This window comes from Notothenia rossii (assembly GCF_949606895.1).
Source record: "Notothenia rossii genome assembly, chromosome: 9".
Lineage (NCBI taxonomy): Eukaryota > Metazoa > Chordata > Actinopteri > Perciformes > Nototheniidae > Notothenia > Notothenia rossii.
The window spans coordinates 16,311,534-16,327,786 of record NC_136907.1 but is presented as its reverse complement, the minus strand read 5'-3'; the positions used below and the strand labels follow the sequence as shown (position 1 = coordinate 16,327,786).

General features: G+C 40.3%; 1 protein-coding gene across 1 annotated transcript; it reads left to right on the top strand.

The window, feature by feature from the left end:
• Positions 1 to 7,047: 7,047 nt before the first annotated feature.
• Positions 7,048 to 16,061, top strand: faxdc2 (fatty acid hydroxylase domain containing 2). The gene is made up of 8 exons (XM_079648409.1): positions 7,048 to 7,178; positions 8,536 to 8,573; positions 11,168 to 11,265; positions 11,757 to 11,860; positions 12,700 to 12,821; positions 14,516 to 14,721; positions 15,635 to 15,740; positions 15,856 to 16,061. The coding sequence occupies exons 1-8, from the start codon at positions 7,160 to 7,162 to the stop codon at positions 16,024 to 16,026; spliced, it is 864 nt and encodes a 287-aa protein (XP_079504535.1). The 5' UTR covers positions 7,048 to 7,159; the 3' UTR covers positions 16,027 to 16,061.
• The last annotated feature ends 192 nt before the right edge of the window (positions 16,062 to 16,253 follow it).

Below are 16,253 nucleotides of genomic sequence, written 5' to 3'. Positions count from 1 at the left end.
GTATGGATCAATACACCAGTGTTCAAAGTCACATTCATTTTACATAACGGTTACAGTGGACCGATCCCCTGTAGGGTAATAATGGGTGATAGTGGAGGCACATGTTTCGGGTAGGCCTAGAGGTCATCTGGTGAGGGATTGTTAAGCGATAGCTGTCATTGATGAGAGTGTGTGTTTGTGTGTGCAGCCTATAATCATCAATATTCTAGTGTGTGTAAAGCTGCAGAGGTCATAAAGAGTTTATATTTTTGTATAGCACATTGGAGTACATGTCCTGAATAGGAACTGCACTAGGGAGGTACAGATGTCATTGGTCAGTCCACTTAATGTACAAAGAGCATAGAGATGATAACAATAAATATAGAAAACCTTTTGCTTTTGCTTTCAGCAATTAATTTGCAATTTGTGGTTTGTTCACCATTCATGTTGTGCCCTTTGATCAGAGATCCTGCTTTGTCGGCTGCATTGTCCTTTTTCGAATAATAATCTTTTATGTCTTCAATAAATTACTTTAAGCCTTTCATAAACAGTATTGTAGGAGCCATATGTTGAAATATAGTTTGATCATATATTTATATATATATTTGATCAGATAATTTATGTGTGACCGTTGGAGGTCTCTGCTCCAGAGACCCCTCACAGGTCGACCTTCGTATATACCCCCCTAGCCCGTCAGACATGCGTCTGTGGTGACCACCTTCCACGATAGGACAGCACCCATAGGCATGCCCCGTACTAGAAAAGTCGGGTGTAGCCAGTGGCGCAGTGCCATTACGCATTTCATAGTGACCATAACTCTCTGCGCGCCAGACACGTCCAGTCTGAGGGCAGCTACCCAGCGCTGAAACTCCCTCATGTGTAAGCGTCCCAGTCGTACCACCAGGATGGCTGACGCCATGAGCCCCAGTAACCGCAGACATGATCTGAAGAGAACATATTTGCGTAGCCGGAAATGAGCGAGGCAAGCTCTGAAGGCTTTCACTCTTTCTGCTGACAGGCGGGCTGTAAAAGGCACCGAATTCAGGTGTAGGCCCAGGAAGAGTACAGTCTGGGCTGGGGACAACATGCTCTTTTCTGTGTTTATTACGAAAACTAGTTCGAGCAGGTGTTTTACGAGGACATTCGTCTGCGTAATAGCCTCTTGTTCCGACTGTGCGAGAAGCAGCCAGTCGTCCAGATAAGTTGCCAAGCGAATACCCTGTTGTCTTAACGGGGCTATCGCGGCTTCCGTACACCGTACAAACACTCGCGGGCTGAGAGACAGACCGAAGGGAAGGACTCTGTACTCGTAACAGACACCCTGAAAGGCGAACCTCAGATATTTCCTGTGTGGGTAATATACTGGGATGTGGAAATACGCATCTTTCAGGTCGACTGATGTGAACCAGTCGTTCTGGCGCACGAGACGCAACAGAGATGTGTGAGTGAGCATTCTGAATTTGTATCTTTTGAGATATTTGTTCAGAGCTCTCAAATCTAGTATAGGCCGAATTCCGTTCCCTCCCCGTTTGGGAACGAGGAAATACTTGGAATAAAAGCCGCTCTGACTCTGTTCGGCGGGTATTATCGATATAGCCTTCTTTTCTACTAGCGAGAAAATCTCTTGCTCCAGAATATGCGCCGACTCTCCCCGGGCTTGTGAATACAGAATAACCGAGAAATGAGGGGGGGTGACAGCGAATTGGACCCTGTAGCCCAGTGTTACTGTCTTGAAAACCCAAGCAGAATCTGTGAGCATCTTCCACTTTTCGCTTCTTAAAGCGAGCGGAGATGTCACATCTCTGTCGTCTGCCCTCTGTGTCTTTATTTGTTGTGTTATGGGGCCCTCTAGTGTCTGAACACGGTGGTACCCCAGGTTGACAACCCCGGCCGACACTATGCATGCGCGTGGCGGTGGTGCCTTCACAATCCCGTCTAATGTCCGCCTTTTGAGAGAGGCCGTAGCCGCTCCCAAAAGAGGGGTAGACGACAGACTGTTTATTGTTTTTCTTTTCATTTTTATTGACTGCGCCCTTGGCTTCAAGCCTGGAAACGACAGTGGAAAATGATTTATTAGGAAACAATAATGATGAGATGTGTTTGTGTGACTTAAACAGGCAGCGGAACTTGCTGTCTTTGATGTTAAGTCCATTTCCCTTATGGCGCGAACTTGAGGATGACGTTCTTGCATCACTCGAGGCGGCGGGAAGATGGGGGCATGATGGCACCCCGAAAACACATGAGCATCTAACACTGGAACGTGTTCTGGAGCTGGGGAACAGGGAACTTCCAGCTCTCTCGTCGAGGAGAGGAGAGGAGGCTGTCAGGCCGCCCGCTTCTTCTTCCTCGCCTGGTGGCTGAAAACCTGGGTCGGCTGTGCCTGAGCGGCAGCTGCCGAACCGGAGATCTTATTGGCCAGCTCATCCTCGCCTCGTGCCTGGGCTGGGGACCCGGGACGGGCTGTGGTCTCTGCTTCGGTATCTTGAACCGGGCAGGACGTGAGGCAGCTTGAGTGAAGGCCTGCCGCCGGACCGTTGAAGGTGGCGGCTGGACCCTTCGGGGGAGACAGAGCTGGAGAGCCTCATCTTCCTTCTTTTTTGATTCGCATCTCAGCTGCATCGAAGCTAGAACAGAGCCAAATATGCCCTCTGGAACAATAGGCATGTCCAGAACATCCTCTTTTTCCCGGTCTGGAAGGTTCGTCAGGTTGAGCCACCTGGCTCTCTCCTGTACCACCATAATTCCCAGTGCTTTGCCCGTTGCTTGGACTGCACAGCGCTGCACACGGAGGCAAATATCCGTGATCGCTGCGATCTCGTCCCACACGGCAGGCTCAGGTTTGCTCAACAAGTCTTCGCAGAGCTCCGCCTGGTAGAAGGTCAGCAGCGAGGAGACGTTGAGTGCCCTGGCGGACAAAGCTGCGGCTTTATAGGCCCGTTCGGTCATCGCTGACTGAAAACGGTCTGCCTTTGCCGGTAGCATGGGGTTCCTGCTCGGTGTCGAAGCCAGCCTCGGTTGGAGGTGGGCTGCCACCAGCGGTTCCATGGGCGGCATGCGGAGCAGGCCAAAGCTCTCCATACCGTCACAGTCCAGGGAGGAGGCACCCTGGATTGGGGCCTTGTTGCTAAAAGGACGGTCTCTCCACGAGACCGACACCTCGTCCAGCATCTCCGGAAAGACTGGAAGGAGCTGCCTCTTCGTCCTCGCTGCTTGGGGCAATTGCTTCCCCTCGTAGCGAGATCTGGAGGTCTCCTTGGCCACTTCAGGCCATGGGATGTCCAGCCTGGACGCAGCGCGTTGACACACGGCCTGCAAGTCCATATTTAGGCAGGGCGAAGCTGGTGTGCTTTCGCCCGGGAGAGCGGACATCGCTCCCGGCTTTGCAGCCTGAGCCGATGAAACGAAGATGTCATCCTCGTGCTCATCCAAGTCGGACAGGAGGAACTCAGAGGCATCCTCTTCTTCCTCCATATAGTCCAACTCCAGGACATCCTCCGCGGGTGGAACCATGGTGAGGTCCAGTTGGGAGCCCCAGCTTGACACAGCGCGGGGCTCCGCTCTCGCGGCTCTTGCCGCCACCGGACCCCAGCCTGACACGGCGCGGGGCTCCGGTTCAGCGGCTGCAGCTGTTATTGAGCCCCAGCCTGACACAAAGCGGGGCACGAGCCGGGGTTATTGATAGCCTCCTGGGCGTTTTCCAGCCTGAGGCAGGACGAGCAGACCTGGTGTGAGTCTGTGCCTGAGATCTTAAACCCGCAGCCGCATAGCCGAGCCTCCGAGTCTCTGACTCCTCTGGTGTGAGGGAGAGAAGGGTCCATCTTTGTTTGCCGGGGTGTCTGCGTGGAGTGGACACGCTAGTAACAGGTACGTTACTGAGAAAAAAAAATCCAACCTTGTCGTTAATCCGAAAGGAAAAAGCGACGGCGTAGATTTTATTCTTTAAAGAATATTAACTGGTGTGTTAATACCTTTTGTTTTTATCTCCGTCTCCTCTGGTGTGAGAGAGAAAAGAGAACGTCCTTGCTACCGTGGTGTCGGTGTGGAGGGAAGAAAAGCTAGCAACAGGTATGTAAGCAGCTTGAAGAAAAAATCAAACCTTACCGTAATTTCGAAAGAAAGAAACGGCAAGGCAGATTACAATATTAACTGGTGTATTAATATTGTTCAGTCTTCTTGCAAAGCAAAAAAGTAACCGGCAAGTGCCCGTCGACTGAATGTTAGCTTTGGGTTCAGTCTGTGGACCGTTAAGCTAGCCCGGCTACTGATAATTCGAGATGTGCTCTGAACCGAGAGGAGGTGTTTGAATGACGCCGCGTGGTAGCGCAAGCTACTTGGGTGGGTGGATTCCCTGACGTAGACGTAAAGATCACCAGCCAATCAGGATTGGCGTAATGAGATTGATGCTTCTGTTTGCATACGCGTTGAGGCGCATCCCATAGTGAGACATCGAACGGAGTGTTATGAATGAGAACACAGTCAAGCCAGCATCCGCGTTGTTTTGCGGTGCGGGAATATCCTATGCATTACGGTAGCGGCCTGGAAAAACTGCCTTAAAAATAAAAGTGCTTACTCGGTCAATAACAATTATACCAAACATATTAAAATATGTACTATATAGGCCTAATGTGAAACTACGTATAACTACCACATTATAACTGAGTGAATGTACAACTTAAAGAGTTTCAAAAATAAAAGACCTTTGAAGTCGTACAGCAGGACACCCCATCTAGTCACTCAGGGAGAATCAGGACAATCTGATGTACAGTTTCAAAATAAAATATCTTTGAAGTCTCATATATATGAGCTATCATCCCTCTGTTTTTAGATGATAATAAAACAAAAACTGTCCAGTGTCAAATACTAATATCACTTCAGGATGATAGCAGGACACCCCATCTACTCACTCAGAAAATCAGGCCAATCTGATGTACAGTTTCAAAATAAAAGACCTTTGAAGTCTCATATATATGAGCTATCTTCCCTCTGTTTTTAAATGAGAATAAAACAAAAACTGTGCAGTATCAAATACTAATATCACTTCAGGGTGATAGCAGGACACCCATTCTAGTCACTCAGAGAAAATCAGGACAATCTGATGTACGGTTTCAAACTAAAATATATTTTAAGTCTCATGTATGAGCTATCACCCCGAAAAAATATTGGAAAAAATATAGTGTAAAATAGAAAAGAAATAAAGGTTAAAGCAAAAATATCCATATTCACTGTAAAATAAGAGTATCTACATCTAAATGCACACTATAGAACAGACAATAATACATTTGAAATTCTCATAAGTATGCACTGCATGTACGATGTAAGTACAATGTAGCAGACGGATCAAACAATGTATGGTGCTGGGAGTTATCTGCTGGCCAGGGATGACGAGTTGTAGAGGGTTATTGCTTTAGAAATGTTTTTCTTTATGTAGTTATGTACACATGACAAAACACTTTTGAATCTTTTAATTTTTGAAAGAAATGTGGGTGTGGAGTCCCTCCAGTTCCTAGAATGCACTATCTTCCATGAGCTGAAACTGACATAAAATGCATATTAATGGTTGCCAAGCATAGACTGTTTTTCCTAAGCCACTCCGCCTTATGTCCTATACCATATATATTTTTAGGGGCACTGATATGATATGTTAACTTCCTATTCTTAAATACACTTGGAACAAATATATGTGTTTTTGATATACTACACTTACAGTACAAGAACATTTACAATATGTTTAGCATCCCTGATAATAATATGAACCTGTCTACATCAAATTAAATGTTAAGCCTTCATCATTGCCTATTTTGCCTCAAGCGCCTTGGGCCCATGGCAAGTTGTTGTGTCAGCTGTTTAAATGTGTCCTACTTAACAATTAAACAGAGCCAGAAATAAGAAAATTGATGATGCGGCCTTCGTTAATTATGCCCCAAAGCTGTGGAACACGATACCGTTAGACATCAGGGAAGCCTGGTCGGTCTAAATATTCAAGAAAAAGCTTTAGATAGCTACTTGGTTTTCTTTTATTATCCTGAATTTTGAATCTATTTTTTACTCTTATTCTAATTTAAAAACAGAGGGATGATAGCTCATATATGAGACTTCAAAGGTATTTTATTTTGAAACTGTACATCAGATTGTCCTGATTCTCCCTGAGTGACTAGATGGGGTGTCCTGTTATCACCCTGAAGTGAAATAAGTATATGATACTGGAGGGTTTTTGTTTTTATTGTAATCTAAAAACAGAGAGATGATAGCTCATGAGATTTCAAAGGTCTTTTATTTTGAAACTGTACATCAGATTGTCCTGATTGTCTCTGAGTGACTAGATGGGGTGTCCTGCTATCACCCTGAAGTGAAATAAGTATTTGATACTGGAGGGTTTTTGTTTTATTCTTATCTAAAAACAGAGAGATGATAGCTCATGAGATTTCAAAGGTCTTTTATTTTGAAACTGTACATCAGATTGTCCTGATTGTCTCTGAGTGACTAGATGGGGTGTCCTGCTATCACCCTGAAGTGAAATAAGTATTTGATACTGGAGGGTTTTTGTTTTATTCTTATCTAAAAACAGAGGGATGATAGCTCATATATGAGACTTCAAAGGTCTTTTATTTTGAAACTCTTTAAGTATTACATTCACTCAGTTATAATGTGGTAGTTATACGTAGTTTGTCTTACATTATTATTGATCATATTAGGCCTATATAGTACATATTTTAATATGTTTGGTATAATTGTTATTGACCGAGTAAGCATTTTTATTTTGAAGGCAGTTTTTCCAGGCCGCTACCATAATGCATAGGATATTCCCGCACCGCAAAACAATGCGGATGCTGGCTTGACTGTGTTTTCCGAAGTGGAGGCTGGCTTGACCGCAGTTTCTTTTCTCCGAATTAGAACTGACTTGATATTATCAATCTAATAATCATTTCAACATATTCTTTTCTACTCAAATTAACTTTTCCCCCTAGGAATATGTAACACAAGCCTCCACGCTGAGTTTAAACTTTCACCTGTTACAGGTGGACATCTCTTCCTCATTTCAGGGTCAACACATACCTGCCACTACTTCTGGGTGCGACTCAAGTCAGCTGACCAAGAACCGACCAATCAGAATTCGTCCGCCGTTGTAAATACACGGTTGTTTTGAGAATGTGTAAAGAGCCAACAGTGAGAGCGAGGAGACATGACGATGGAAACAAGTGGTGAGTAGGTTATATACTTGGCTTTGAACTTGTCCGGGAGTCTCTTTTTGTTACGTTTAAAACTATAGTTGGGTAACTGGTGGCTGCTTAACTGCAATATTGATCCAAAACCTAATCAGTCTTATAGGCAGCAGGTGATGTTTCCAATGAGGGACAGCGCAGTTCATATCCTGCATGTTAGGAGCTCAACGCTATGTTTAATTTCAATAAAATAGTAACTCTTTACGATTTTTCTAGGCTATGGTATTCTTAAATATTACTTTGGCTAATATTGTTTTCCTATTTTGACTATCTATCTTTGTAAAAATGTAATTTATTCTTATGCGCAGCCAATGATAATAGGATACATTATAAAGCAGTGGTTTGATTCAGTCAATTGAAAACGGATATAATATTCTTTGCATTTCTGGAGCGACAGCTCGAAGATTGTCTCAATATTTAAAAACAAAATCAGTATAATTTGTGTTTACAACTTTTTCTTCCTCTATTGTCATCTGCACGAACATAATTTTGCACTGTGAAGCTCAAACATCCAAGTAGCATAACAATAGACAAACCACAATTTGATTGCAAGAAGACTTCAATATACTTGGTGTGTTACACTTGCCTTGACATCTATATGATTTCTGTTCTTTTTTTTAACTTAAACTTAGTATGTATTTTTGTTCAACAACAAACAGAGGGATAGTGGATGTAGGGCAGGTTGTTATCCCCAAGAATGTGCTAACTGTAAGAACGATGGATTATAATTGGATTATGTAAACCTCCAGTTTTAACTTTCACCCCAGGCTGCACAGCACTCGGGTGATTGTTGCAGCATGGAAAGTTGAAAATCAGACTGAGATCTGACTGTTTAATGCCTCAAATATGTGTGGTGAAAATCAGTGATGGTTCATCATGAGGCCAACACTTATTCATGCACTGTATTGCATGTGAATTGATTATCACACAATAAATAAGTCAAATACAAAACACTGTTAGCTGTGTAACACTGTTGAAGACAACCCACAGTGTTTTTTAGTTCTTTGGAAAAACAAAAACTTGACTTTAATCATAAAGTAAAAAAAATGTTTTGAAACACCCTTTTGTTATCCAATCAAACTAGGATGAGGCCATCTTCATTAAAAAAAATTATCAGCAAGATATTAATTATTTTATCTTTGGCCAAATGTCTCCAAAACCATCCATTTACATATGTCTATCATTTGGAGCTGGTTAAACTTGTATTGCTGTAAGTCAATTGTATTATTTATTTGTGACGAAAGATTGTTTACCTCCTTAATTGTATGCTTAAATTAAGAATCTGTATTAATCCTTTCTGGAAAGACAAATCCTGTATTTGTTATTGTGTTTACAGACACGAGGGGAGCTGCCCCGACACGCAGTAGCAGACAGGTAAAACCAAAACACCAAAACAAACAAACTCTTCTGTCATATTACATTGAGTCACCTGCTGCTCAACCCTCCTACAACCCTTTAATCTCGGTGGCATATCATGAAAAAAACAGGCATTGAGAAGTTAATGTTACATAAGTCAAATTCCTCGTACGTGTAAACCTACCTGTTAATAAACCTGTTTCTGATTCTGACAACCGGTTTAAAGTTTTAAAAAACCTGTGAGCCAACACTGATGATATTAGGGTTGGCCAAAAAGCTAATGCTAATAATGTCACATAAAGATATAGAAGCACTGTATTTCTGTCTGCTACTCATATGGGTTGATATTATATCGGAACAAATATTTCAGTTTTTACACCCAGACATTTTTTACTACTGATATATATTTACCTAAGTCTCAGCCTTCTCTAAGACTCAAAAAACCCAATCTGAATTTAAACTAAAAGTTTTTAGACTTTTTAATATTGCCTTTCTTCCTCTCTTTGTGACACGTGATTTGTATTCAACATGGGTTGTGTAATGCATAATGCTTACATAATGCTTCCACCTGCCTGTTTTGTTTTCCGGCCGGAGCTCTGCCACTTCTTTCTGTTTGCCCGGTTGTTCTCTGGGACAGGCTCGACCTGACAAGTTGCATTTTTTACTCTCGTGTGCCAGTTTATTGAGCCCTGAATGTGACAAAGACGATAATGGATCATGCATATTTATGGAGCACATTTCCTGCCATAACTCCACAAATAAACTAAACAGGCTTTACAAATGCCTCATGATTCACTAACAAACACATCGTGGTTTGCAAATACAAAACACCATCTACAAACTAATGCATTTAGTTTTGCAAAGAAAAAACGTATCTATCAAACAAACACATAACATTTTTCTAATAAATCATGTTTCAGAGAGAAATTCTACGGAGCCCCCTAGGGGACATGGAGAAGGGAAAAAAATGTATTTTGAAAAAATAATGTACTTGTGTAGTTGTAAAACAAAGTTGTGTACTTGTAAAAAACGTGTTGTACTTGTAAAAAAAAAGTTGTGTACTTGTAAAACCTGCTGAATTTGTCTCTGAAACATAATTTATTAGAAAAATGTTATGTGTTTGTTTGATAGATACGTTTTTTCTTTGCAAAACTAAATGCATCAGTTTGTAGATGGTGTTTTGTATTTGGAAACCACATTGTGTTTGTTAGTGAATCATGAGGCATTTGTAAAACCTGTTTAGTTTGTTTGTGGAGTTATGGCAAGAAATTAGCTCCATAAATATAGCCATGAGCAAGGTTAATGACAGATTAATCTCCTCCTGTAGAATGGGAGTTTGCACTATATTTAGAAATAATTATATGATTGGGTGTGCGTTTGTACATTCTTGTTGATTATATTTCTTACCTTTCACTTGTTAGAAGCTTTTATCCAAAGCGACTTACATAGTCAATACTGTGGGCAATCCCCACAGGAGCAATTTGGGGTGAAGTGTCTTGCCCAGAGACACAATGACATGCTGACTGCAGTGGGGTTTGAACCTGTGCTCCCTTGATCCAAACACCAACGCTCTATCCACTGCGCCACACGCCTACAAATGTCATTTATAAATTGTCCTTACAAGGATTAAGTATGCATTAGTATCAGCGGACAGTTCTGTCAGTAACATCGTTCCCACTGTTGCCATGGCTGTGCAAAGGGCAGCCGGGGTAAAAGCTGCCAGTTGTTTTTGTTTTTTAAAGGTCTTTGAATGTGACATCAATCCCTGGATTTATACCCACTGAGTGGACTGATCCTGTTTTCTCTCACTCTGGCTGGATTAGATTTTGCTTTTATTAAAAGCACTCTACAACTGCCATTAAGTATTAAAGATAAAATAAATACTTGGATTCTCTGTAGCTGAAAATTAAGTTCAAAGGGACGACATCCTTTTAAATCTGTTTAGGTCACACTAAAATAATTCAAAAGTGTTTAATGAAAACCTTAATCTCAGATTAATTTACTGTCTGGTCATCACTGTCAACACAACTCATTCACATTTCATATATGGATTATTGCAATTACAATCGAGAAATGTGGCTTTTTAAAAGGTTTGATGATTTTAACCTACACAAATATATAGCTTTTGGAATATGCCTCTGCTTTATTTAACTTCATATAAAACAATTTCCTTTACATTAATATTTATAGTCGAACATTATTCAAGGAACAGACATGTGATGTGAATAATGTTCAAGTGGATCAATGCAAAAACAACTTGGAATCTTTCCTATCAAGTCCAAAAAACAATAATGTAATATAGTATGCTTAAGATAACTATAATCATTTTAAAGCACATTGATGTTTCTCTCCTGCTGCCTGATGTTATTTTGCCCTTCAATCTCACTTGTTTATAATGGTTCATTATATCCATGCAGTCCCATGGTGTGAGATTCCTCGCTTACAACTAGATACAGTGCTGCCATCCTCATGTAGTTTTAGACTCTTTTCTGCCCCCTGTGATGTCTCTGTGGGAAACGCTGATGTAGCTCCCCATCATGAGACTGCACAGTATCACCAGAGTAATGAAGAGGCTCATAGATTCATCATTGTTGCCTTTTTTCTCCACCCAGGAGGGCCCTGGAGGACTGTGGGACTCTGTGAAGAAAGCTGCTGTGGTCATCGGATCTGGAATCTTATTCTTGGCTGCATTCGGCAACTCGCTGACATGGTAAGATTTTATTACAAGTTACAGTGTTACAATAATACAAACCAATATCTTATCCTGTATTAACTTGAGGAGAAAAGAACAATTGACCTTGAAATTGAGTGTAATTTTTGTTATTAATGATTTAGGTATAAGTGAAACACAATTTGTGTATAGGATATTTATAAAAAGGTTAGTGTTCTTGTCATTAAATTAACTTAAGGAGAATATTTACAATCGAACTACAAATGAAAGTAACTTGACTGGTACATACCAATGACCACATTATACAATCATTTGAGTTCTTTAATTTACAAATATTAAATTACTTGGAAGACTGAAAACCAATTGGCTAAAACATCTGTATTGTTGATTCAGGAGGAGAAAAAAGGTTTTCAAGAGAGGGCATGATGTGACTGGAATGAAAGGATATGACACTTAGTTGTTGCAGGGTAGTTTCTATTGTCCTCTGAGTTTCATTGTTATGTGATATTTGACAAGATTTCCTTTCCCAGGCATCTTCAGAGATTCTGGGGAGCTTCAGGAGATTTTTGGCAGAACATGTGGACCAAGGTGTACGTGGGTTTTGAGGGTCATGAGACTGCTTTGTTCTACTTGGGTAAGAACCAACAACACAATTGATTTTTTTTTCTTTTCCAAAAACATGTTCTGTAGAAAGTGCACTTTGCAGCCAACACACTGTTACGGACCGTTCATATCAGAGAGGTCTTTTTGAAGTCAAATCGAACACACTGATCCGTTTCCTACACGTTAACAGAATGAGTGACTTGCTTTGATCAAAACATGCTTCGTATTTTAGGTTTTTTCACAGTACTTATAATAAATGTAGTTTTAAATGTGATTTTACAAATGATTTAACTCAAAGCTGGGAATTGTGATCCTGCACAAAAGAGTACCAACCCCAGAGGAAAAAACATATTTGTTTAGCTTTGAGAACATTTGTTTAGCTCTGCATATCAAAGGATGACCTCTGGTGTCCAGTTACTCTCTTTTATGATGTAGCCATCATGTTGTTGTTGGTGTTGTGTCAACTGTCTAGCTGTTTGCACACACAATCTAATGTAGGACGTTACGTGCTGACAGTTACAGATGCATTAACAGATAGGGCAAATATTGCTTCCAGTGACACGTGTAAGGTCCTTTCTCCAAAGTAATTATGTAATCGGTCTTGAGGTAAATCAATAAATCAAACGCAAAGTACAGCCAGTTTTATTTCTGTGATTATGTTTATTATCTTAGATTGCGGCAAGGCAAAATCCATTTTCTAGTGAGCTCAGAAATAACAAGGCCAGACTGTTAAAACATGCAGAATTGATCATGAAAATTGTTGTTTCTTTTTTTTTTAAAGACGTTTTCATCCTTTTATTGATGTTTAAATATTGAGGTCCAGGTCAAAGGCAGGTTAGTTGTCCCTTTCTGACGGTAGTTTCTCCACAGGCTCGATGTTGGTCCCCACTCTGGCGTTTTGGGGGACGAACTGTCTGTTGCTGCTGGTGGACACCACCGGGAAACCCTCCTTCATCACCCGCTACCGAATCCAGCCGGACAAGAATAACCCGGTATGTTCTGCACTGAATCTCTTCCAGTTTCACTTTAAATACTAAAACAGCACCACCACTATTTTGAACTAGGCATTTGATTATCACTGAGATACAAACTTCCACTCACTCTCTCCTCCTTCTACCAAAACTGATACTGCATGAACGACCTCTAATTTAGATGTATTTTCTAACCCTTTTTAACCTTTGAATCAGAAGACAGATTATTTTATGGCATTTCGTGTGTTTATGGATAATAAATCCATCTAATCTCATTCTTCTTATCTTTATTCAGCCCTAAAACGCCAGGTTAAACCAAGCACTATTGTACGGATAAATTCACCTATTAAAACATGTCTCCTATTACAACAAATCATAGAGATTTCCTTAATCAGTTGTTCGCATCACAATACATGAAAATAACAGGGAGTAAATGAATAAAATGGCATAACTAATTATTATATTATTTGTGTCAAAATTTGAAAAATAAATACAAAAAAATGAATTAATAATGAAATAATTTTTATTTAATAATTATTATAATATTCTGTATTTATCGATTCATTTATACATGTATTTTCCTATTTATTTATATTTTTATATTGAATTTTATCTAATTTAATTTATACATTTTTCAACTTTTGCAAAGTATTATTTCCTGTGCTCCTTTTGGACTTTTGTAATATGATATGTATTGCGTCCGCGTGCATGTTTACGAACATCCTGAGTGCTCTGATGAGACGTGTTCACCTGGCCATTTGACCAAAGTCCTCTCAGTGTTTGCTTAACAGACTTTGATGGTTGGCCGAAATCCATCATTCATCCATCTTCCTTTAATGATATACTTCCAAAAGATTAAGTGTGTTATCCCAATTTATGCATAATATGTGTGGGGCACTTATAGGAGTACATATTTCTTTGCATAGCATTGTGTCAGAAAATTTGTGATGAAGCTGCAAAAGTCCTTTTTTGTGTCCTGTGAGCTTTCCAAGGCCCGTTACTCTGAGTCAAAGAGACGTGACTGATTGTAACCTCCTAACCTGAGCCCTAGTTGTCATAAATAAAGCCCTGTGCTGTTTTGTAGCATCAACTTATCTTTTATCAAGCAATCTATCCATACAGCTTAAATTGAAGCCCCTGGTCAATCTTCCAATGGAAACTTTAATAAAACCAACCAAACACTAAATGAATCTCACTGTAAAACTGTCTGTCTTGTATGTAGGTTGTTATGTTTGTACTTTGATACACATTATACCACAGAATTATACTGCAACTGGGCAACAGTTCACATGTGAACACTGCAGACACACACAAAGGGCCATCGTGATATGTCCATATGTTTATAACTCACAGGGTCCAAAGTTTATTGGGAAAAGGATGACTGTTACACACAAACTGGAGATATCTTCTGTCTTCAATTTAGTGAAGCTGATAACTTAAACTACACTATCAATGCTGACCTCTAAACTTGCCTTTGTCTTTGTTATAAACATTTTGTTAACCTTATGAGCAAACTTCACAAGGGGAAAAAAAATCAGCAACAACCTACATATAAGCTGGAGATGTTCTTACAAATGTGCAAAAGAGAATAATGACCAAATATACTCCAGGCATTTCAATGTAGGTAATGTAATGTCATGAAAATGCAATATATTTGTCATTAAAAATACATTTATACTTAGTGTTTACCCTGTGATTCCCTCCTGGTCTTCCAGGTGGATCCAGATAGGCTTCGCCATGTGTTGAAGACCGTCCTCTTCAACTATGTGTTCATCTCGGGGGCCATGGTGGTGGTGGCTCGATCCCTGATGACCATGAGTGGAAACCCCTGTGGCCCCGAGCTGCCCGCCTTCCACTGGGCCCTCGCAGAGCTGGCCTTCTTCTCCCTCCTGGAGGAATTTATGTTTTACTATTCCCACAGGTTTGGATCCTTAATTATTTTATTTACACCTTTGCTTTTCATGACTGTGACATGACATAATGTGTCCTTTTTGAAAAAAGGCCTTTTGGTGGATTATCTGTTTTCATTGAAAAACTGATCTTTACACATCACTGCCACCTAGTGGTAAATGTGAAGGATGTCAACAGAAAGAAGACATTTCGTTTTTTCACATAATGTAGTAGCCTACTATTTTTTTGTTGCTACATATTAGTTTCATTATTTTTACATATTTTCCCATTATGAATTTTTTCAATATACTAGATTATAATTGTTTTGACATATTTTCAATATACTAAAATGAGACATTTTCCACACACTATTGCATGACCTGTATGTTTAGTAGTTTTGTATTGTGTTATTGCTACTATAGTATGTATTTTATTGATGTACTATAGTATAACAAACATTTTTTTAACATTCTAGTATGATGTTTTTTTGTCATACTATAGTATTACTTTTTCTGACATATTTCCAACATTAATATTATATCTTGGTATGTGTAGTAGTTTTTCATTGTGTTATTGCTACTTTTATTTCAACATATTTTTGACTTACTAAAGTATGACTTCTTTTTTTTGACATACTACTATATGACTTTTTCAACATAAAATAGTATGATTGTTTTGACATTTGTTCAAGAAACTATACTATGAAGTCTTTTCGCCATATATTGTTTTTCATTTATAAATTAATAATTATATTTTGCAAATACTTCTGTACTTTTACTTTTGAGTAAAGGACTTTTTGTGTGTTGTTGTTATTACTTTTATCCAACCAAAGGATCTGAGTCCTTCTTTCACCAATGCAGCAGTATTCCTGTAAACATTCCGTTCTGTTAAGTTAAGTGTCTCAGTAAATAACCACATAGTTATCCTCATCTTCTTTCTCTCAGGCTTTTCCACCATCCCAGCCTCTATAAGAGATTCCACAAACAGCACCATGAGTGGACCGCCCCCATTGGAGTCGTCTGCATCTACGCCCACCCTCTGGAGCACATGGTGAATACCTCCCTCCACGCTTTCAGTTCATTTTCGACCTCTCTCAGAAGTTTTCACTATATTTGCTGGTTATCCCTCGGCCATTAAAAGCAGTTTGTCCCTCCTATTCTGTCAGATCTCTAACATGTTGCCGGTGGCTCTCGGGCCGGTTCTCCTGGGCTCCCATGTGACCACCACCGCCATGTGGTACAGCGTGGCTCTGATCAGCACCACCATCTCCCACTGTGGATACCACCTCCCCTTCCTGCCCTCCCCCGAGTTCCATGACTTCCACCACCTCAGGTGAGCCCAGTAGCTTTATTTGAACTTGCGAAAATCCATATAAAATACTAAACAACCGTCGGCACGATTGAGTCAAAATGATCTTCAGTGTGTGTGAGATCATGGATTTAAAGCAGGGGTGTCCAAACTTGTTTCACTTAGGGCCTCATACATAAAAATATACAAAAGGCTGGGCCCCTCACTAGAGGTGAGATATAGTAACTCATAAATTAAAGGTGGGGTAGGTAAGTT